This window comes from Centruroides sculpturatus, unplaced genomic scaffold (genome assembly GCF_000671375.1).
Source record: "Centruroides sculpturatus isolate CEXI.00-Female unplaced genomic scaffold, Cexi_2.0 scaffold7, whole genome shotgun sequence".
In the NCBI taxonomy this organism is placed as follows: domain Eukaryota; kingdom Metazoa; phylum Arthropoda; class Arachnida; order Scorpiones; family Buthidae; genus Centruroides; species Centruroides sculpturatus.
The window spans coordinates 429,201-445,649 of record NW_019384510.1 but is presented as its reverse complement, the minus strand read 5'-3'; the positions used below and the strand labels follow the sequence as shown (position 1 = coordinate 445,649).

The 16,449-nt window shown below is 29.5% G+C and overlaps 1 protein-coding gene across 1 annotated transcript in view; it reads left to right on the top strand.

Annotated features, from left to right (window-relative positions):
* LOC111622346 (protein disulfide-isomerase A5-like) overlaps positions 1-16,449 on the top strand; it is a 77,595-nt gene that overhangs the window by 42,034 nt on the left and 19,112 nt on the right. Inside the window, exons 10-16 of the mRNA XM_023364706.1 lie at positions 1,157-1,350; positions 2,449-2,516; positions 2,937-3,031; positions 3,124-3,189; positions 8,594-8,738; positions 9,692-9,762; positions 15,167-15,306. Of these exons, the coding sequence (XP_023220474.1) occupies positions 1,157-1,350; positions 2,449-2,516; positions 2,937-3,031; positions 3,124-3,189; positions 8,594-8,738; positions 9,692-9,762; positions 15,167-15,306 (779 nt within the window). The remainder of the gene's footprint in view (positions 1-1,156; positions 1,351-2,448; positions 2,517-2,936; positions 3,032-3,123; positions 3,190-8,593; positions 8,739-9,691; positions 9,763-15,166; positions 15,307-16,449) is intronic.

The following is a 16,449-nucleotide window of genomic DNA, read 5'->3' as shown; positions in this document are numbered from 1 at the left end:
TGAATTTTTACTAGTTACATAACCACAGCCAGAGGCCGCATAAAGTAGCATTAGTTATATTTTCCCATTATATAGAGTTTTATAAGCTTTATTATTTAGTCCCCAGGTGCACCTAGCACATTTTAGTAGCATGTAGTTTATTTTCTTGGCCTTAGCCAAGATGTAATTAAATATGGCAACGGAATGTAGTTTCTCTCTATTCTCTCTTGTTTTATCATATTTTGTATGATGTTTCTGTTTACACATGCACTAGCTAGTCAATCAGACAAAGTTTTTTGCGTCTTTTGCGAGAATTAAAATTAATATAAAAATAAATATTAAGACGTTGATTAATGATAATAATATTGTTAATAATTAATAAACAATTTATTTTAAGAACTTTATTTAGTTCTTAAAATAAATTGTTCATTTGAATTCATTAAGTTTTTATATTTTTAAATTTGTTCATATAAAGTCTTTTATAGATAATAGTACATATTAATTAACTAATTAATAATTATATATTTTGGACCTAAGGTTTTTAGAGTTTCATAAAAAATATTTTTTTGGTTAAAATCTTGCTCTAAAATCATACCAAAATATTACGTAAGATAGGGAAGGGGGATCAAAGAAAATATTACGGTTTCTTACACGGGTGGGTGGGGGTCTAGAATGGCCGAAATCACCCTTACATAATTTACGGACAGCCCCTTATATCCATAATAAGATCATTCTCGTCCAATTCAAAATCAAATAATTCTATCTGTAACATAACATTTAAAATGGCAGCTTTGACAATATTATTTGCAGAAAACTGCCATATTTCTTGTTAGCATTTGCATTTACTTTTGAACTGGACATGTAAGCCTGAATACACATGCTAATGATGTCACTTCTGATGTTCAGAAGTAGCACTATTAGCTCAGAAGTAAATGCACCCTATGTATGTGTTTTGAGATAATGAGTACTAGGTTCCTACAATATAATAAGTGAAATTTTATTGATAGTTTTTTATACATTTACAATAAATGTTTGAACTGTCACCACTTCAAACATTTATTTATCAAACATAATCTTCTCATAATGAAATATGAACTAAAGTTTTAGTTTATTCTATGGTTTTTTATTACTTCAAATATAATCTTCAAATTTTATAAATTTAAACTTCAACTATTAGTTCACTATATCTATTAATTTTATTATTTTATTTAAATAATAATCTGTCAATTTTTAGTCCCAGTAAACAACCAGAAAAACCAAAGGACACAGAATGGTCTGAAATACCAAGTGATGTTGTACATCTTACTGATGCTACCTTTGATAGTGTTTTGATTAAAGAATCTTCTGTTTTAGTGATGTTTTATGCACCTTGTAAGTTTAACACAATTTTAATTTTTTCAGATGTATTAAATTATTGTTAATTTTTTGTGTATTTTTTTTACTTTTTTTTATGAATTATAGTAAATTTTCTATATCATATTTATTAATGTATTATTTCTTTTTTTTTATTATTCCTACATGATTGTAGAGTTTAATAAAATATTTTTTATCTTCTATTAATCATTAAATAATATTATTGAAATCTGTATTAACCAAAGATGTAAAATCTAGACTATTTTACATGTTAGACTATTTTATTAGACTTCTTATCTAAATTAGACTATTTTACCATATTGTTAATTAAAAAACATCTAAACAGCTACACATGCCAAATATTAATATAAAAGGAAACATGTATATCACTGTCTGTTGGCATTACGAAAAAAATGATTTAATCAAATCCATCCAATGAACAAAGTGATAATAAATACAGATACATTGCACTAACCCTTGGGTAGCTTTGCAGATAATATTTCGAATGTAACACTAATGTTTTCAACCCATTTCTATGGTCTAATGTAAGGAGGTGTTTTATTGGGAACCATGTGATTTAGAATTTTAGAAGGCTAAACAGTGCTATTTACAACTCCAGTATGTCCAGAGTGGGAGAGTTGCACAGTGAAAACAATAAGATGTAAAATGATTTACATTTCAAGTGATTTTGCAAATATAATACTATACCCTTTCAAAATCCCTTAACTGGGTTGAAACTATCATATATTGGAGCCACTACTAGAATGCTTCATCTCCATCTTGCAGAACATTGTGATGATATAGCACATAGCAAGTGTACAACAGAATTAGCTAAAAAGCAATAGAATGTTACATTCTTTGAACCAATTTGATCACAAGTTTCCCTCTAAAACACTGTGGGGATCAAAAAACATTATTTATAAAAACCTCTCATTGTTGTCACTGTGCAACTCTTTCATGCTGGATATACTGGAGTTTTGGATAGCACTGTTTAGCTTTCTAAGGTACTAGTATTAATTTTTGTCTTTATTCAAAATATATTTATGTATTTATTATGGTATTATTTTTTAAACAATCTGTATTTATATAACAACTTGATATTATTTTTATTTTAAGGGTGTGGTCACTGTAAAAAAATGAAACCAGAGTATATAAATGCAGCTACTAATTTAAAAATGCAAAATGTAATTATATTTTTTCTATTTTAAAATTTTCTTTAGGATCATTATATGAAAATGTGACTTTTGTTTTTATTATTGTTTTATTTATTTTTCTAACATTTATCATTTTATTTTATAATAATAATTTATTATGGTGAATATGATTTTTAAATTTAATTATTACACCAATAAAGCATTTATTTGAAATATATTAGAATCTTGAATTTTGAATAATTCAATTCATGAGAAAGTTAGTTTAATAAAGTTTGCTTGTATGCTTTTTGGAAACTATTTTATTATTCTGTAAAAATTAAAATTATGTAAAAATAATTGTTATCATCTAAGATAATTTGAATTATAATTTATTTTTAATTATTTATTCTTTTTATTAGAAGCTTTTCAGCATTAAAAATTTAATCTTAAAATAAATTTATGTTATATTAGATACCAGGAGTATTAGGTGCTGTTGATGCAACTAAAGAAAAAAGTATTGCTGAACGGTACAAAATCACAGGATATCCTACAGTTAAATATTTTAAGTAAGTTAAATCATGATTTAAGAAATATTTCAAGTAAAATTATAATAATTTTAATTTGAAATATTGATTCTTAAATAACTATTATATTTTAGAAATGGAGAATTTCTTTTTGATGTAAATCTGAGAACAGCAGACAAAATAGAGGAATTTATGAAAGAGTGAGTTAATTTTGATTGAGTATTATGTATTTCAAATGTGTATACATATGTATATATTTCATTTTAATACAAATTCAAGTAATGATATAAACTTATTCCTGATATAATAATCATGTGCTGTAAATTATCTTAACCTCTTCACTACCAGCCAATATATGACTGCATGTTTGGCCCCAGGCCAGCCAATAATTGAAAAAAATCAGTTTAATGAAGTAAATTTTGTAAAACTACAAAAGGTGATCATAAATAACTATTTACAAAGTTTAAAAAAATTTTTTTGGTATAAAAATTTCAAAACAAAGTGATATAATGTAAATTTTGTAAAACTAGAAGTTACTATTTACATGCTTTAAAATATTTTTCTTTGTATGAAATATTGCATTTATTATTCAAACCAAGAGGGCAGAATTATTGCATTGCACACACTCAGTTTGAGTTTCTTTTCTTATTTTGTTTTTCTTACACACAATACATCTCTTTGATCTCTTGGTAGGATACTTTTTACACTTAATTGCTGAAATATCATTGGAGAAATGCCTTTCTTTTAGACGTTTAGGTGGTAGTTCATTTGATCTATGTCCTCCAGTGTATTCCTTTCTTGCTATGTGATGGTTTTCAATTAGTTCTTTTACAAGCATTTTTTGGAGTTCCAACAATGTTATGTTTGAGTTATGAAGATTGTTGTAAACAGTAAACAAATTGAATACAGTTATATCTAACATGTGCAAGAAATATTTTTTGTATCACTTTAATGTTTTTTGTATTGATGGATAAGTATTCTCCATTTGGTCTGAGTTGACTCCTCTCATGTACTCATTATATTCTATCACACATTTTGGTTTCAAAATTTTTTCTCTTGTCTTTCTTACATTTTTTTTTGTTTCTACAAAATCTGAAGCAACATGAGTGGACAGCATAACTATAGGACACTTTATCTTTCCAGGAGGTAACACACATAATTACAAAAATAAACATTGCATTCTTCTTTTTTCAAATTCTTTGTCTTTAGCTCTTTTGGCATGCCTAATCTGTTTGGCTGAACAGTGCCACATACATTGATTTTAATTTCTTTTAACAGTTTACATAAGTTGAGTGGACTACACCATCAATCAATGTATAAGAACCTTCCTGTATTTTTCATTTTGTCAAGCAAAGTCAAGATGACTGCTGCACCAAGGCCAAACTTTTTTTGTAATTCTGAGTCAACATCACACCCTTTTCCAGAGTAAGTGATACTATTCCAAACATAACCTGTTGTGCTTTCGCACAACTCAAAGCTTTCAAAGCTTTTTATTCAAAACTTAGCCTGTTTTGCAGGAATATACTACCTGAATCCCAAACACCCTTTCCATAGCATAAGTGACTCATCTATAGCAATATGTTTACCTGGCCAGTAAACAGTTTTGAATCTTAATACTAAATACTCATAAACTTGGCAGATTTTGATGAATTTGTCTGTACCATTGCATTCACAAGTGAAATGAAAAAATTTCAGAATTAACTGAAAATTATTTTTTGCCATTATTTCACCAAATCCAGGGGCAGAGAAAATACTTTGAGTTAACCAATAACTTACAATAGTGGGTTTTCTGATAATTTCCATCAAAATAAATATAATAAAAAATTATAACATTTCACAAACAGATACTAATTTCCATTGCAAAAGTCCACATAATTCTATGGTAATACACATGAACTGGGTCTAATTGTAATAAAAAACATTCACAAAATCTTTGTATCTCCAGTTGTAAATTTTTTATTAGTGACTATCATTTTTGATCTTAAACAGATCTTCTTCACATCTGAATACACAATCAAATTAGAATGCGAAATAGAACATATTATTTTAAAAAATTGGAGCAACAAATAAACGTATACATAACGTAATTAGATATAAAATTTTAAAAAAATATCAGTAATGATTTTTTTAAATTACAAAAAGTGAATAAAAATATTATTTAAAATGAAATATAATGCACAGTTATAATCCATGTTTGTAATTCATGTTTGCCGTCAATCAGTGGGGGTAATTGTTTTTCACATAAATATTGCCATGCTTTAGATAAAGGCTGTTCTTTAAAGTTGATGTTATTTTCCTTTATTACTGATTTATGAATTTTGATGGTTTGGATATGTTCTATGTTTGGGCATTGTTTGATAATACATGCATTGTCAAAGTCTACTTCCACATTCTGTTCAGAGGCAAACATGGCAAGGACACTGGTTAGCTTTTTTTGCTTAATGTCATATCTGTGTTCCTGTAGACACTTATGGAGTGATATTGAGATGCAATAGACACCTGAAATACATCAGTGCTACTAGATGCTTACTCCATAAGCATTTACAGGAACACAGATATGACATTAAGTAGACTTTGACAATGCATGTATTATCAAACAATGTCCAAACATAGAACATATCCAAACCCTCGAGGCACTGGAAATTCATAAATCAGTAATAAGGGAAAATAACATCAACTTAAAGAACAGTTTCTATCTAAAGCATGGCAATATTTATGTGAAAAACAATTACCCCCATTGATTGACGGCAAACATGCATTACAAACACAGATAATAATTATGCATTATATTTAATTTTAAATAATACAGTAGATTGTCATTTATCCGAAACATCGGTTAACCGAAAGCATTCCAGTTGGCATATTTAAATTTTCGTTAGTGCTGTGGTGCTGCAATCTTTGGCTATGTCTTGGGCTACTCCAATATTTTTTTTGTTGGTATGTATGTTTTAGCTGGCAGCACTGGCAATTTTGTGTGGTGCTTTTCTGAGGACTGTGTGTTGTGCTGAATCAAACGTTTTTGATACTAGATTAACTTCTAAAGTATAATCTTTTTCTTTTTATATTTTTCAATATATTTATTTTGTTTGTAAAAAATAAAGAAATAATTTTTAACAATACAATAGCCACGATTATTATTTTAAAAAGTTTACGTTATGCTTAACATCAACGAAAATTCAATGCAAAGCGACATGCAACGGAGAAAAATTTCAACATGGGATAGGTTAATATATTTTTTCGTACATAATTGGTTATCCGAAAAATAAGTTATTCAAACAACCTCAGTCCCCAATTGATTTGGATAAACAATGCTCTACTGTATTTTATTTTTATTTTAACTTTTTGTAATTTTAAAAAATCATTATTGATACTTTTTTATTTTTATTTTATATCTAATTATGTTATGTATTTGTTTATTGGTTGTTCCAATTTTTTAAACTAGTATGTTCTATTTCGCATTCTAATTCTGTTGAGTATTCATACCTGAAGATATGTTTAAGATTGAAAACATTAGTTGCTAATAAAAATTTACAACTGGAGATAAAAAGGTTTTGTGGACATTTTATTTTAAAAATTCTACATGCAGATGTCAACTCTTCATTTTCTTTCAAAAAATTAACCACCTCATCAGCATATCCATCTGTTTCATTTACAATCAATTCAATGAGGTAATCAGTAAAAAATACTTTAAATACATCATAAGCAGTACTTACATCAGATAAATTTTTATCAGGAGAAACACCAAGAAAATCAAGAAAATTGTGGTACATAGACATAAATTTACAGTTTTTAGATTTTTTTTTCCACTCAGACTCATTGTTTCTTTTCATTACTTTCCACTGGTTCATTTCTGAGCTTTCAGTTTCAATTTCACTTTCACCAGTACTAGTTTTCCATTTTTGCATGAATAGTCCTTACTGAGGTCATCACTTTACAGACTATGTTAGTGTCTGTAAAGTGTTCACTGCTGACATCACTATTACAAAATAGCATAATTTCTACCTCATTTACCTCCATATATTGTCTATTATGACAAGAAACTGTCAATGATGTAGACAAATTCATAGCAATGGCCATGTTTATTTTCACCAAAACCCACAAGACTGCATGCTTGAAGTAAAAAAATTCATGGACAGCTTACACCATCTAGAAACTTAATACTAATTATAAAGCTAAAAGACACACCTAGAAACACAGCCAATCAGCATCACCAAAACAGCAACCAATCACATAGGACAAATTTTTAAAACCAGGAAATGAGATATATATATCTTTTATTTTTATGGACGAGATATCTTTTTCATAATAATGATTGAATTCTCTTTCTTCTTAATTCTGTGATAAGCAGGGGGTCACGACAGATTCAAGTGACCACTTATCTGCATGGAATCTCACGATTCGACCACTTTGTCAATGGATGGCTTCTGAAAGTTTTGGGTAGACCAGGTGTTCATGTAAACCCCTGGTAGTTGTTTTTCAAACACCAGTTAATCAATTTAATTCACAGATTAACACGCTTATAATGAGGAATGACAAGCTGGAGGGACGTATGTACGTGGTGATGGCATAGGTGGGGATATGAGTCAGGGATGAGATCATCTTTAGAGTAACAAACAAAAATATTTAATAAAACGAAACAAAAATTATAAATCGAGATTACAAAAAATATTAAGCTTGCTACTATGCGAGAGGGAGAGATTACAATTTTCGTAAATCATGCAACCTCAACAGGTTCTTTTATACTTGGGTTTTCCCGTTGTCTTCTCCTTTAGGAGTGTCGAGGAATAGGTTCGTGGAAATTCAGGAACTCATCAGGTTCTTTATTTCTTTGTCTTGGGAATTTTGGAGATGGCACTTCATTAAAATGGCTTCTTTTTGTGGAGGAATGACAACTGATCTTTCATAGACTTTGGGTGTTGGCTGTTGAGAGACGGCATGGAATACGTCCTTCTCCTCTGTGAAGTTCTGGCGCACTCCCCAAACAATAAGAAAGAATCCCCTTTTTTGTGGATTTCTTCCAATGAGCATATCGTATTTTTCCCACGTGAACTGGATGAGTGGGGAATTGCATAGGGGTTGACTCGTAGTTTGTGACTCAGTTTTTAAAGATAAGGGCGAAAGATAAAGGATATACAACTTACGTTGGAGATGAAGTGTGTTTTTACGGTTTCCTTTGTTTTTGAAAATAAAACTTTTTCATCAAAATTATAAAATATTACTTCTAAAATTATTATTTCGTTGAAGTTAATTTAAATAAACAAGAGGGGGTGGTCAAAATCTCACAATTCTATTTTATTCATAATTGTTAAATAATCAAATCTTAATGATTTTTCTATGGTATTTCTATATTTTTTGAAAATTGTTACAGGATATAAATATAAAAAATATATATTTATGGCATTTCAAATTTTTAAATCTTTAGCGTTATCAAACTTTTAAATTGAGTTTTTCCACTCATTATTTAGTGCTAAATTCATTGCCAGTTTGTAATTATTATTTTGTATATAAAATATTTATACTTCTATAGTATGCATGAAATATTGTATCTGTAGCATGCAAATACAAATATATATATATATTTTCTTATGGATAATTTTATTTCAGTCCAAAAGAGCCTCCACCTCCACCACCACCTGAAATTCCTTGGCACAGCATACCAAGTGATGTTGTACATTTAGATGAAGAAAATTTTAAACCATTTTTAAAAAGAAAGAAACATGTTTTAGTAATGTTTTATGCTCCATGTAAGTGAACATTGTAAGTTGGATCTTTAAAATTTATTGTCTTATAAATTATAACTTTGTAGAATTTAATTAAATGTACATCGGATAGAAAGACAAAGAAAATGAAATCCGGTCAGACTGGAAAGTGTATTTGTGTCTGTGTCAAAGCAGAGAAGGGCAGAAAGAAGAGAAGTCGAAAAATTAAATGTACTTTTAGCTTACTTAATTATAAAGACAATTTAATATTAGTTTAGTTGTAAAATATAATTTTTATCTCTAGAAAACATTTTAGAAATTTAAATAACAAATGAGTGCCACTGCTCCATCTATTAGACCAGTGTTTCTCAACAGGGGCGATATTGCCCCATGTGGGCATTTTTCCATGTTGAGGGGCGATTAGTAATAATTTATATNGCAGAGTACTTCACAGTAAGCCTTAATCCTGTCCATCTCCCCCAGGGGGATTTGAAAGACAAAGAAAATGAAATCCGGTCAGACTGGAAAGTGTATTTGTGTCTGTGTCAAAGCAGAGAAGGGCAGAAAGAAGAGAAGTCGAAAAATTAAATGTACTTTTAGCTTACTTAATTATAAAGACAATTTAATATTAGTTTAGTTGTAAAATATAATTTTTATCTCTAGAAAACATTTTAGAAATTTAAATAACAAATGAGTGCCACTGCTCCATCTATTAGACCAGTGTTTCTCAACAGGGGCGATATTGCCCCATGTGGGCATTTTTCCATGTTGAGGGGCGATTAGTAATAATTTATGTTTTAGGGGCAAAAAACAATTTTCTGGGCGATAGAGTAAAATGTTATATTAAGAATAATTAGATATTTTATTTGTTATATCATACAATAATTAAACAAATAACATTATACTAGTTACAAGTNTAAGTTAAATCATGATTTAAGAAATATTTCAAGTAAAATTATAATAATTTTAATTTGAAATATTGATTCTTAAATAACTATTATATTTTAGAAATGGAGAATTTCTTTTTGATGTAAATCTGAGAACAGCAGACAAAATAGAGGAATTTATGAAAGAGTGAGTTAATTTTGATTGAGTATTATGTATTTCAAATGTGTATACATATGTATATATTTCATTTTAATACAAATTCAAGTAATGATATAAACTTATTCCTGATATAATAATCATGTGCTGTAAATTATCTTAACCTCTTCACTACCAGCCAATATATGACTGCATGTTTGGCCCCAGGCCAGCCAATAATTGAAAAAAATCAGTTTAATGAAGTAAATTTTGTAAAACTACAAAAGGTGATCATAAATAACTATTTACAAAGTTTAAAAAAAATTTTTTGGTATAAAAATTTCAAAACAAAGTGATATAATGTAAATTTTGTAAAACTAGAAGTTACTATTTACATGCTTTAAAATATTTTTCTTTGTATGAAATATTGCATTTATTATTCAAACCAAGAGGGCAGAATTATTGCATTGCACACACTCAGTTTGAGTTTCTTTTCTTATTTTGTTTTTCTTACACACAATACATCTCTTTGATCTCTTGGTAGGATACTTTTTACACTTAATTGCTGAAATATCATTGGAGAAATGCCTTTCTTTTAGACGTTTAGGTGGTAGTTCATTTGATCTATGTCCTCCAGTGTATTCCTTTCTTGCTATGTGATGGTTTTCAATTAGTTCTTTTACAAGCATTTTTTGGAGTTCCAACAATGTTATGTTTGAGTTATGAAGATTGTTGTAAACAGTAAACAAATTGAATACAGTTATATCTAACATGTGCAAGAAATATTTTTTGTATCACTTTAATGTTTTTTGTATTGATGGATAAGTATTCTCCATTTGGTCTGAGTTGACTCCTCTCATGTACTCATTATATTCTATCACACATTTTGGTTTCAAAATTTTTTCTCTTGTCTTTCTTACATTTTTTTTTGTTTCTACAAAATCTGAAGCAACATGAGTGGACAGCATAACTATAGGACACTTTATCTTTCCAGGAGGTAACACACATAATTACAAAAATAAACATTGCATTCTTCTTTTTTCAAATTCTTTGTCTTTAGCTCTTTTGGCATGCCTAATCTGTTTGGCTGAACAGTGCCACATACATTGATTTTAATTTCTTTTAACAGTTTACATAAGTTGAGTGGACTACACCATCAATCAATGTATAAGAACCTTCCTGTATTTTTCATTTTGTCAAGCAAAGTCAAGATGACTGCTGCACCAAGGCCAAACTTTTTTTGTAATTCTGAGTCAACATCACACCCTTTTCCAGAGTAAGTGATACTATTCCAAACATAACCTGTTGTGCTTTCGCACAACTCAAAGCTTTCAAAGCTTTTTATTCAAAACTTAGCCTGTTTTGCAGGAATATACTACCTGAATCCCAAACACCCTTTCCATAGCATAAGTGACTCATCTATAGCAATATGTTTACCTGGCCAGTAAACAGTTTTGAATCTTAATACTAAATACTCATAAACTTGGCAGATTTTGATGAATTTGTCTGTACCATTGCATTCACAAGTGAAATGAAAAAATTTCAGAATTAACTGAAAATTATTTTTTGCCATTATTTCACCAAATCCAGGGGCAGAGAAAATACTTTGAGTTAACCAATAACTTACAATAGTGGGTTTTCTGATAATTTCCATCAAAATAAATATAATAAAAAATTATAACATTTCACAAACAGATACTAATTTCCATTGCAAAAATCCACATAATTCTATGGTAATACACATGAACTGGGTCTAATTGTAATAAAAAACATTCACAAAATCTTTGTATCTCCAGTTGTAAATTTTTTATTAGTGACTATCATTTTTGATCTTAAACAGATCTTCTTCACATCTGAATACACAATCAAATTAGAATGCGAAATAGAACATATTATTTTAAAAAATTGGAGCAACAAATAAACGTATACATAACGTAATTAGATATAAAATTTTAAAAAAATATCAGTAATGATTTTTTTAAATTACAAAAAGTGAATAAAAATATTATTTAAAATGAAATATAATGCACAGTTATAATCCATGTTTGTAATTCATGTTTGCCGTCAATCAGTGGGGGTAATTGTTTTTCACATAAATATTGCCATGCTTTAGATAAAGGCTGTTCTTTAAAGTTGATGTTATTTTCCTTTATTACTGATTTATGAATTTTGATGGTTTGGATATGTTCTATGTTTGGGCATTGTTTGATAATACATGCATTGTCAAAGTCTACTTCCACATTCTGTTCAGAGGCAAACATGGCAAGGACACTGGTTAGCTTTTTTTGCTTAATGTCATATCTGTGTTCCTGTAGACACTTATGGAGTGATATTGAGATGCAATAGACACCTGAAATACATCAGTGCTACTAGATGCTTACTCCATAAGCATTTACAGGAACACAGATATGACATTAAGTAGACTTTGACAATGCATGTATTATCAAACAATGTCCAAACATAGAACATATCCAAACCCTCGAGGCACTGGAAATTCATAAATCAGTAATAAGGGAAAATAACATCAACTTAAAGAACAGTTTCTATCTAAAGCATGGCAATATTTATGTGAAAAACAATTACCCCCATTGATTGACGGCAAACATGCATTACAAACACAGATAATAATTATGCATTATATTTAATTTTAAATAATACAGTAGATTGTCATTTATCCGAAACATCGGTTAACCGAAAGCATTCCAGTTGGCATATTTAAATTTTCGTTAGTGCTGTGGTGCTGCAATCTTTGGCTATGTCTTGGGCTACTCCAATATTTTTTTTGTTGGTATGTATGTTTTAGCTGGCAGCACTGGCAATTTTGTGTGGTGCTTTTCTGAGGACTGTGTGTTGTGCTGAATCAAACGTTTTTGATACTAGATTAACTTCTAAAGTATAATCTTTTTCTTTTTATATTTTTCAATATATTTATTTTGTTTGTAAAAAATAAAGAAATAATTTTTAACAATACAATAGCCACGATTATTATTTTAAAAAGTTTACGTTATGCTTAACATCAACGAAAATTCAATGCAAAGCGACATGCAACGGAGAAAAATTTCAACATGGGATAGGTTAATATATTTTTTCGTACATAATTGGTTATCCGAAAAATAAGTTATTCAAACAACCTCAGTCCCCAATTGATTTGGATAAACAATGCTCTACTGTATTTTATTTTTATTTTAACTTTTTGTAATTTTAAAAAATCATTATTGATACTTTTTTATTTTTATTTTATATCTAATTATGTTATGTATTTGTTTATTGGTTGTTCCAATTTTTTAAACTAGTATGTTCTATTTCGCATTCTAATTCTGTTGTGTATTCATACCTGAAGATATGTTTAAGATTGAAAACATTAGTTGCTAATAAAAATTTACAACTGGAGATAAAAAGGTTTTGTGGACATTTTATTTTAAAAATTCTACATGCAGATGTCAACTCTTCATTTTCTTTCAAAAAATTAACCACCTCATCAGCATATCCATCTGTTTCATTTACAATCAATTCAATGAGGTAATCAGTAAAAAATACTTTAAATACATCATAAGCAGTACTTACATCAGATAAATTTTTATCAGGAGAAACACCAAGAAAATCAAGAAAATTGTGGTACATAGACATAAATTTACAGTTTTTAGATTTTTTTTTCCACTCAGACTCATTGTTTCTTTTCATTACTTTCCACTGGTTCATTTCTGAGCTTTCAGTTTCAATTTCACTTTCACCAGTACTAGTTTTCCATTTTTGCATGAATAGTCCTTACTGAGGTCATCACTTTACAGACTATGTTAGTGTCTGTAAAGTGTTCACTGCTGACATCACTATTACAAAATAGCATAATTTCTACCTCATTTACCTCCATATATTGTCTATTATGACAAGAAACTGTCAATGATGTAGACAAATTCATAGCAATGGCCATGTTTATTTTCACCAAAACCCACAAGACTGCATGCTTGAAGTAAAAAAATTCATGGACAGCTTACACCATCTAGAAACTTAATACTAATTATAAAGCTAAAAGACACACCTAGAAACACAGCCAATCAGCATCACCAAAACAGCAACCAATCACATAGGACAAATTTTTAAAACCAGGAAATGAGATATATATATCTTTTATTTTTATGGACGAGATATCTTTTTCATAATAATGATTGAATTCTCTTTCTTCTTAATTCTGTGATAAGCAGGGGGTCACGACAGATTCAAGTGACCACTTATCTGCATGGAATCTCACGATTCGACCACTTTGTCAATGGATGGCTTCTGAAAGTTTTGGGTAGACCAGGTGTTCATGTAAACCCCTGGTAGTTGTTTTTCAAACACCAGTTAATCAATTTAATTCACAGATTAACACGCTTATAATGAGGAATGACAAGCTGGAGGGACGTATGTACGTGGTGATGGCATAGGTGGGGATATGAGTCAGGGATGAGATCATCTTTAGAGTAACAAACAAAAATATTTAATAAAACGAAACAAAAATTATAAATCGAGATTACAAAAAATATTAAGCTTGCTACTATGCGAGAGGGAGAGATTACAATTTTCGTAAATCATGCAACCTCAACAGGTTCTTTTATACTTGGGTTTTCCCGTTGTCTTCTCCTTTAGGAGTGTCGAGGAATAGGTTCGTGGAAATTCAGGAACTCATCAGGTTCTTTATTTCTTTGTCTTGGGAATTTTGGAGATGGCACTTCATTAAAATGGCTTCTTTTTGTGGAGGAATGACAACTGATCTTTCATAGACTTTGGGTGTTGGCTGTTGAGAGACGGCATGGAATACGTCCTTCTCCTCTGTGAAGTTCTGGCGCACTCCCCAAACAATAAGAAAGAATCCCCTTTTTTGTGGATTTCTTCCAATGAGCATATCGTATTTTTCCCACGTGAACTGGATGAGTGGGGAATTGCATAGGGGTTGACTCGTAGTTTGTGACTCAGTTTTTAAAGATAAGGGCGAAAGATAAAGGATATACAACTTACGTTGGAGATGAAGTGTGTTTTTACGGTTTCCTTTGTTTTTGAAAATAAAACTTTTTCATCAAAATTATAAAATATTACTTCTAAAATTATTATTTCGTTGAAGTTAATTTAAATAAACAAGAGGGGGTGGTCAAAATCTCACAATTCTATTTTATTCATAATTGTTAAATAATCAAATCTTAATGATTTTTCTATGGTATTTCTATATTTTTTGAAAATTGTTACAGGATATAAATATAAAAAATATATATTTATGGCATTTCAAATTTTTAAATCTTTAGCGTTATCAAACTTTTAAATTGAGTTTTTCCACTCATTATTTAGTGCTAAATTCATTGCCAGTTTGTAATTATTATTTTGTATATAAAATATTTATACTTCTATAGTATGCATGAAATATTGTATCTGTAGCATGCAAATACAAATATATATATATATTTTCTTATGGATAATTTTATTTCAGTCCAAAAGAGCCTCCACCTCCACCACCACCTGAAATTCCTTGGCACAGCATACCAAGTGATGTTGTACATTTAGATGAAGAAAATTTTAAACCATTTTTAAAAAGAAAGAAACATGTTTTAGTAATGTTTTATGCTCCATGTAAGTGAACATTGTAAGTTGGATCTTTAAAATTTATTGTCTTATAAATTATAACTTTGTAGAATTTAATTAAATGTACATCGGATAGAAAGACAAAGAAAATGAAATCCGGTCAGACTGGAAAGTGTATTTGTGTCTGTGTCAAAGCAGAGAAGGGCGGAAAGAAGAGAAGTCGAAAAATTAAATGTACTTTTAGCTTACTTAATTATAAAGACAATTTAATATTAGTTTAGTTGTAAAATATAATTTTTATCTCTAGAAAACATTTTAGAAATTTAAATAACAAATGAGTGCCACTGCTCCATCTATTAGACCAGTGTTTCTCAACAGGGGCGATATTGCCCCATGTGGGCATTTTTCCATGTTGAGGGGCGATTAGTAATAATTTATGTTTTAGGGGCAAAAAACAATTTTCTGGGCGATAGAGTAAAATGTTATATTAAGAATAATTAGATATTTTATTTGTTATATCATACAATAATTAAACAAATAACATTATACTAGTTACAAGTCTATTCGATGCAGTACGAATTTGGCGTTAGCCTCGGCCCTGGGCATTGGAATTTTGAAGTGAAGCTATGTAACGGTAACGGTAAGCGGCGATACTATGTAACGGTTTTATTGAAGGGGGGTGATACTACGTTGAAGGGGGCACGATTCGTTAGAGGTTGAGAAACACTGTACTAGACTGTCAGGGCAATATAGCCGCATAGCTTCTGCCCAACCATAACCGATAACCCATATCTCATGTATATGAACAAAGAACATTATTTTAAAACTAGCTGCAAGGACCCGCTTTGCTGGGTTTTTATTTGTTCGTACATTTGTATGTAATATAGTTTTTTTTATATATATAAAAGACTGTTTTTCTAAGTAATCTAGAATCTAGCTGCAAGGACCCATTTCGCTGGGTTTTTAAAAAGTAACGATAGTGAAGATTAAGATAATTACATTATAGCCAATCTTACCCGTTTTCACAGAATGCAAGAATTAGGTCTCCCGTTTCTGATTAGAGATCTGGTCCCGATTCTATTTCTGAACGTCTCCTGTTCACGTCAAGTCAAACGAACTATTTTCAACGTTTCTGGAACGTTTACAATCGTTCTATAATCGAACCAATATTCGAATTTTATGTTCGAATTT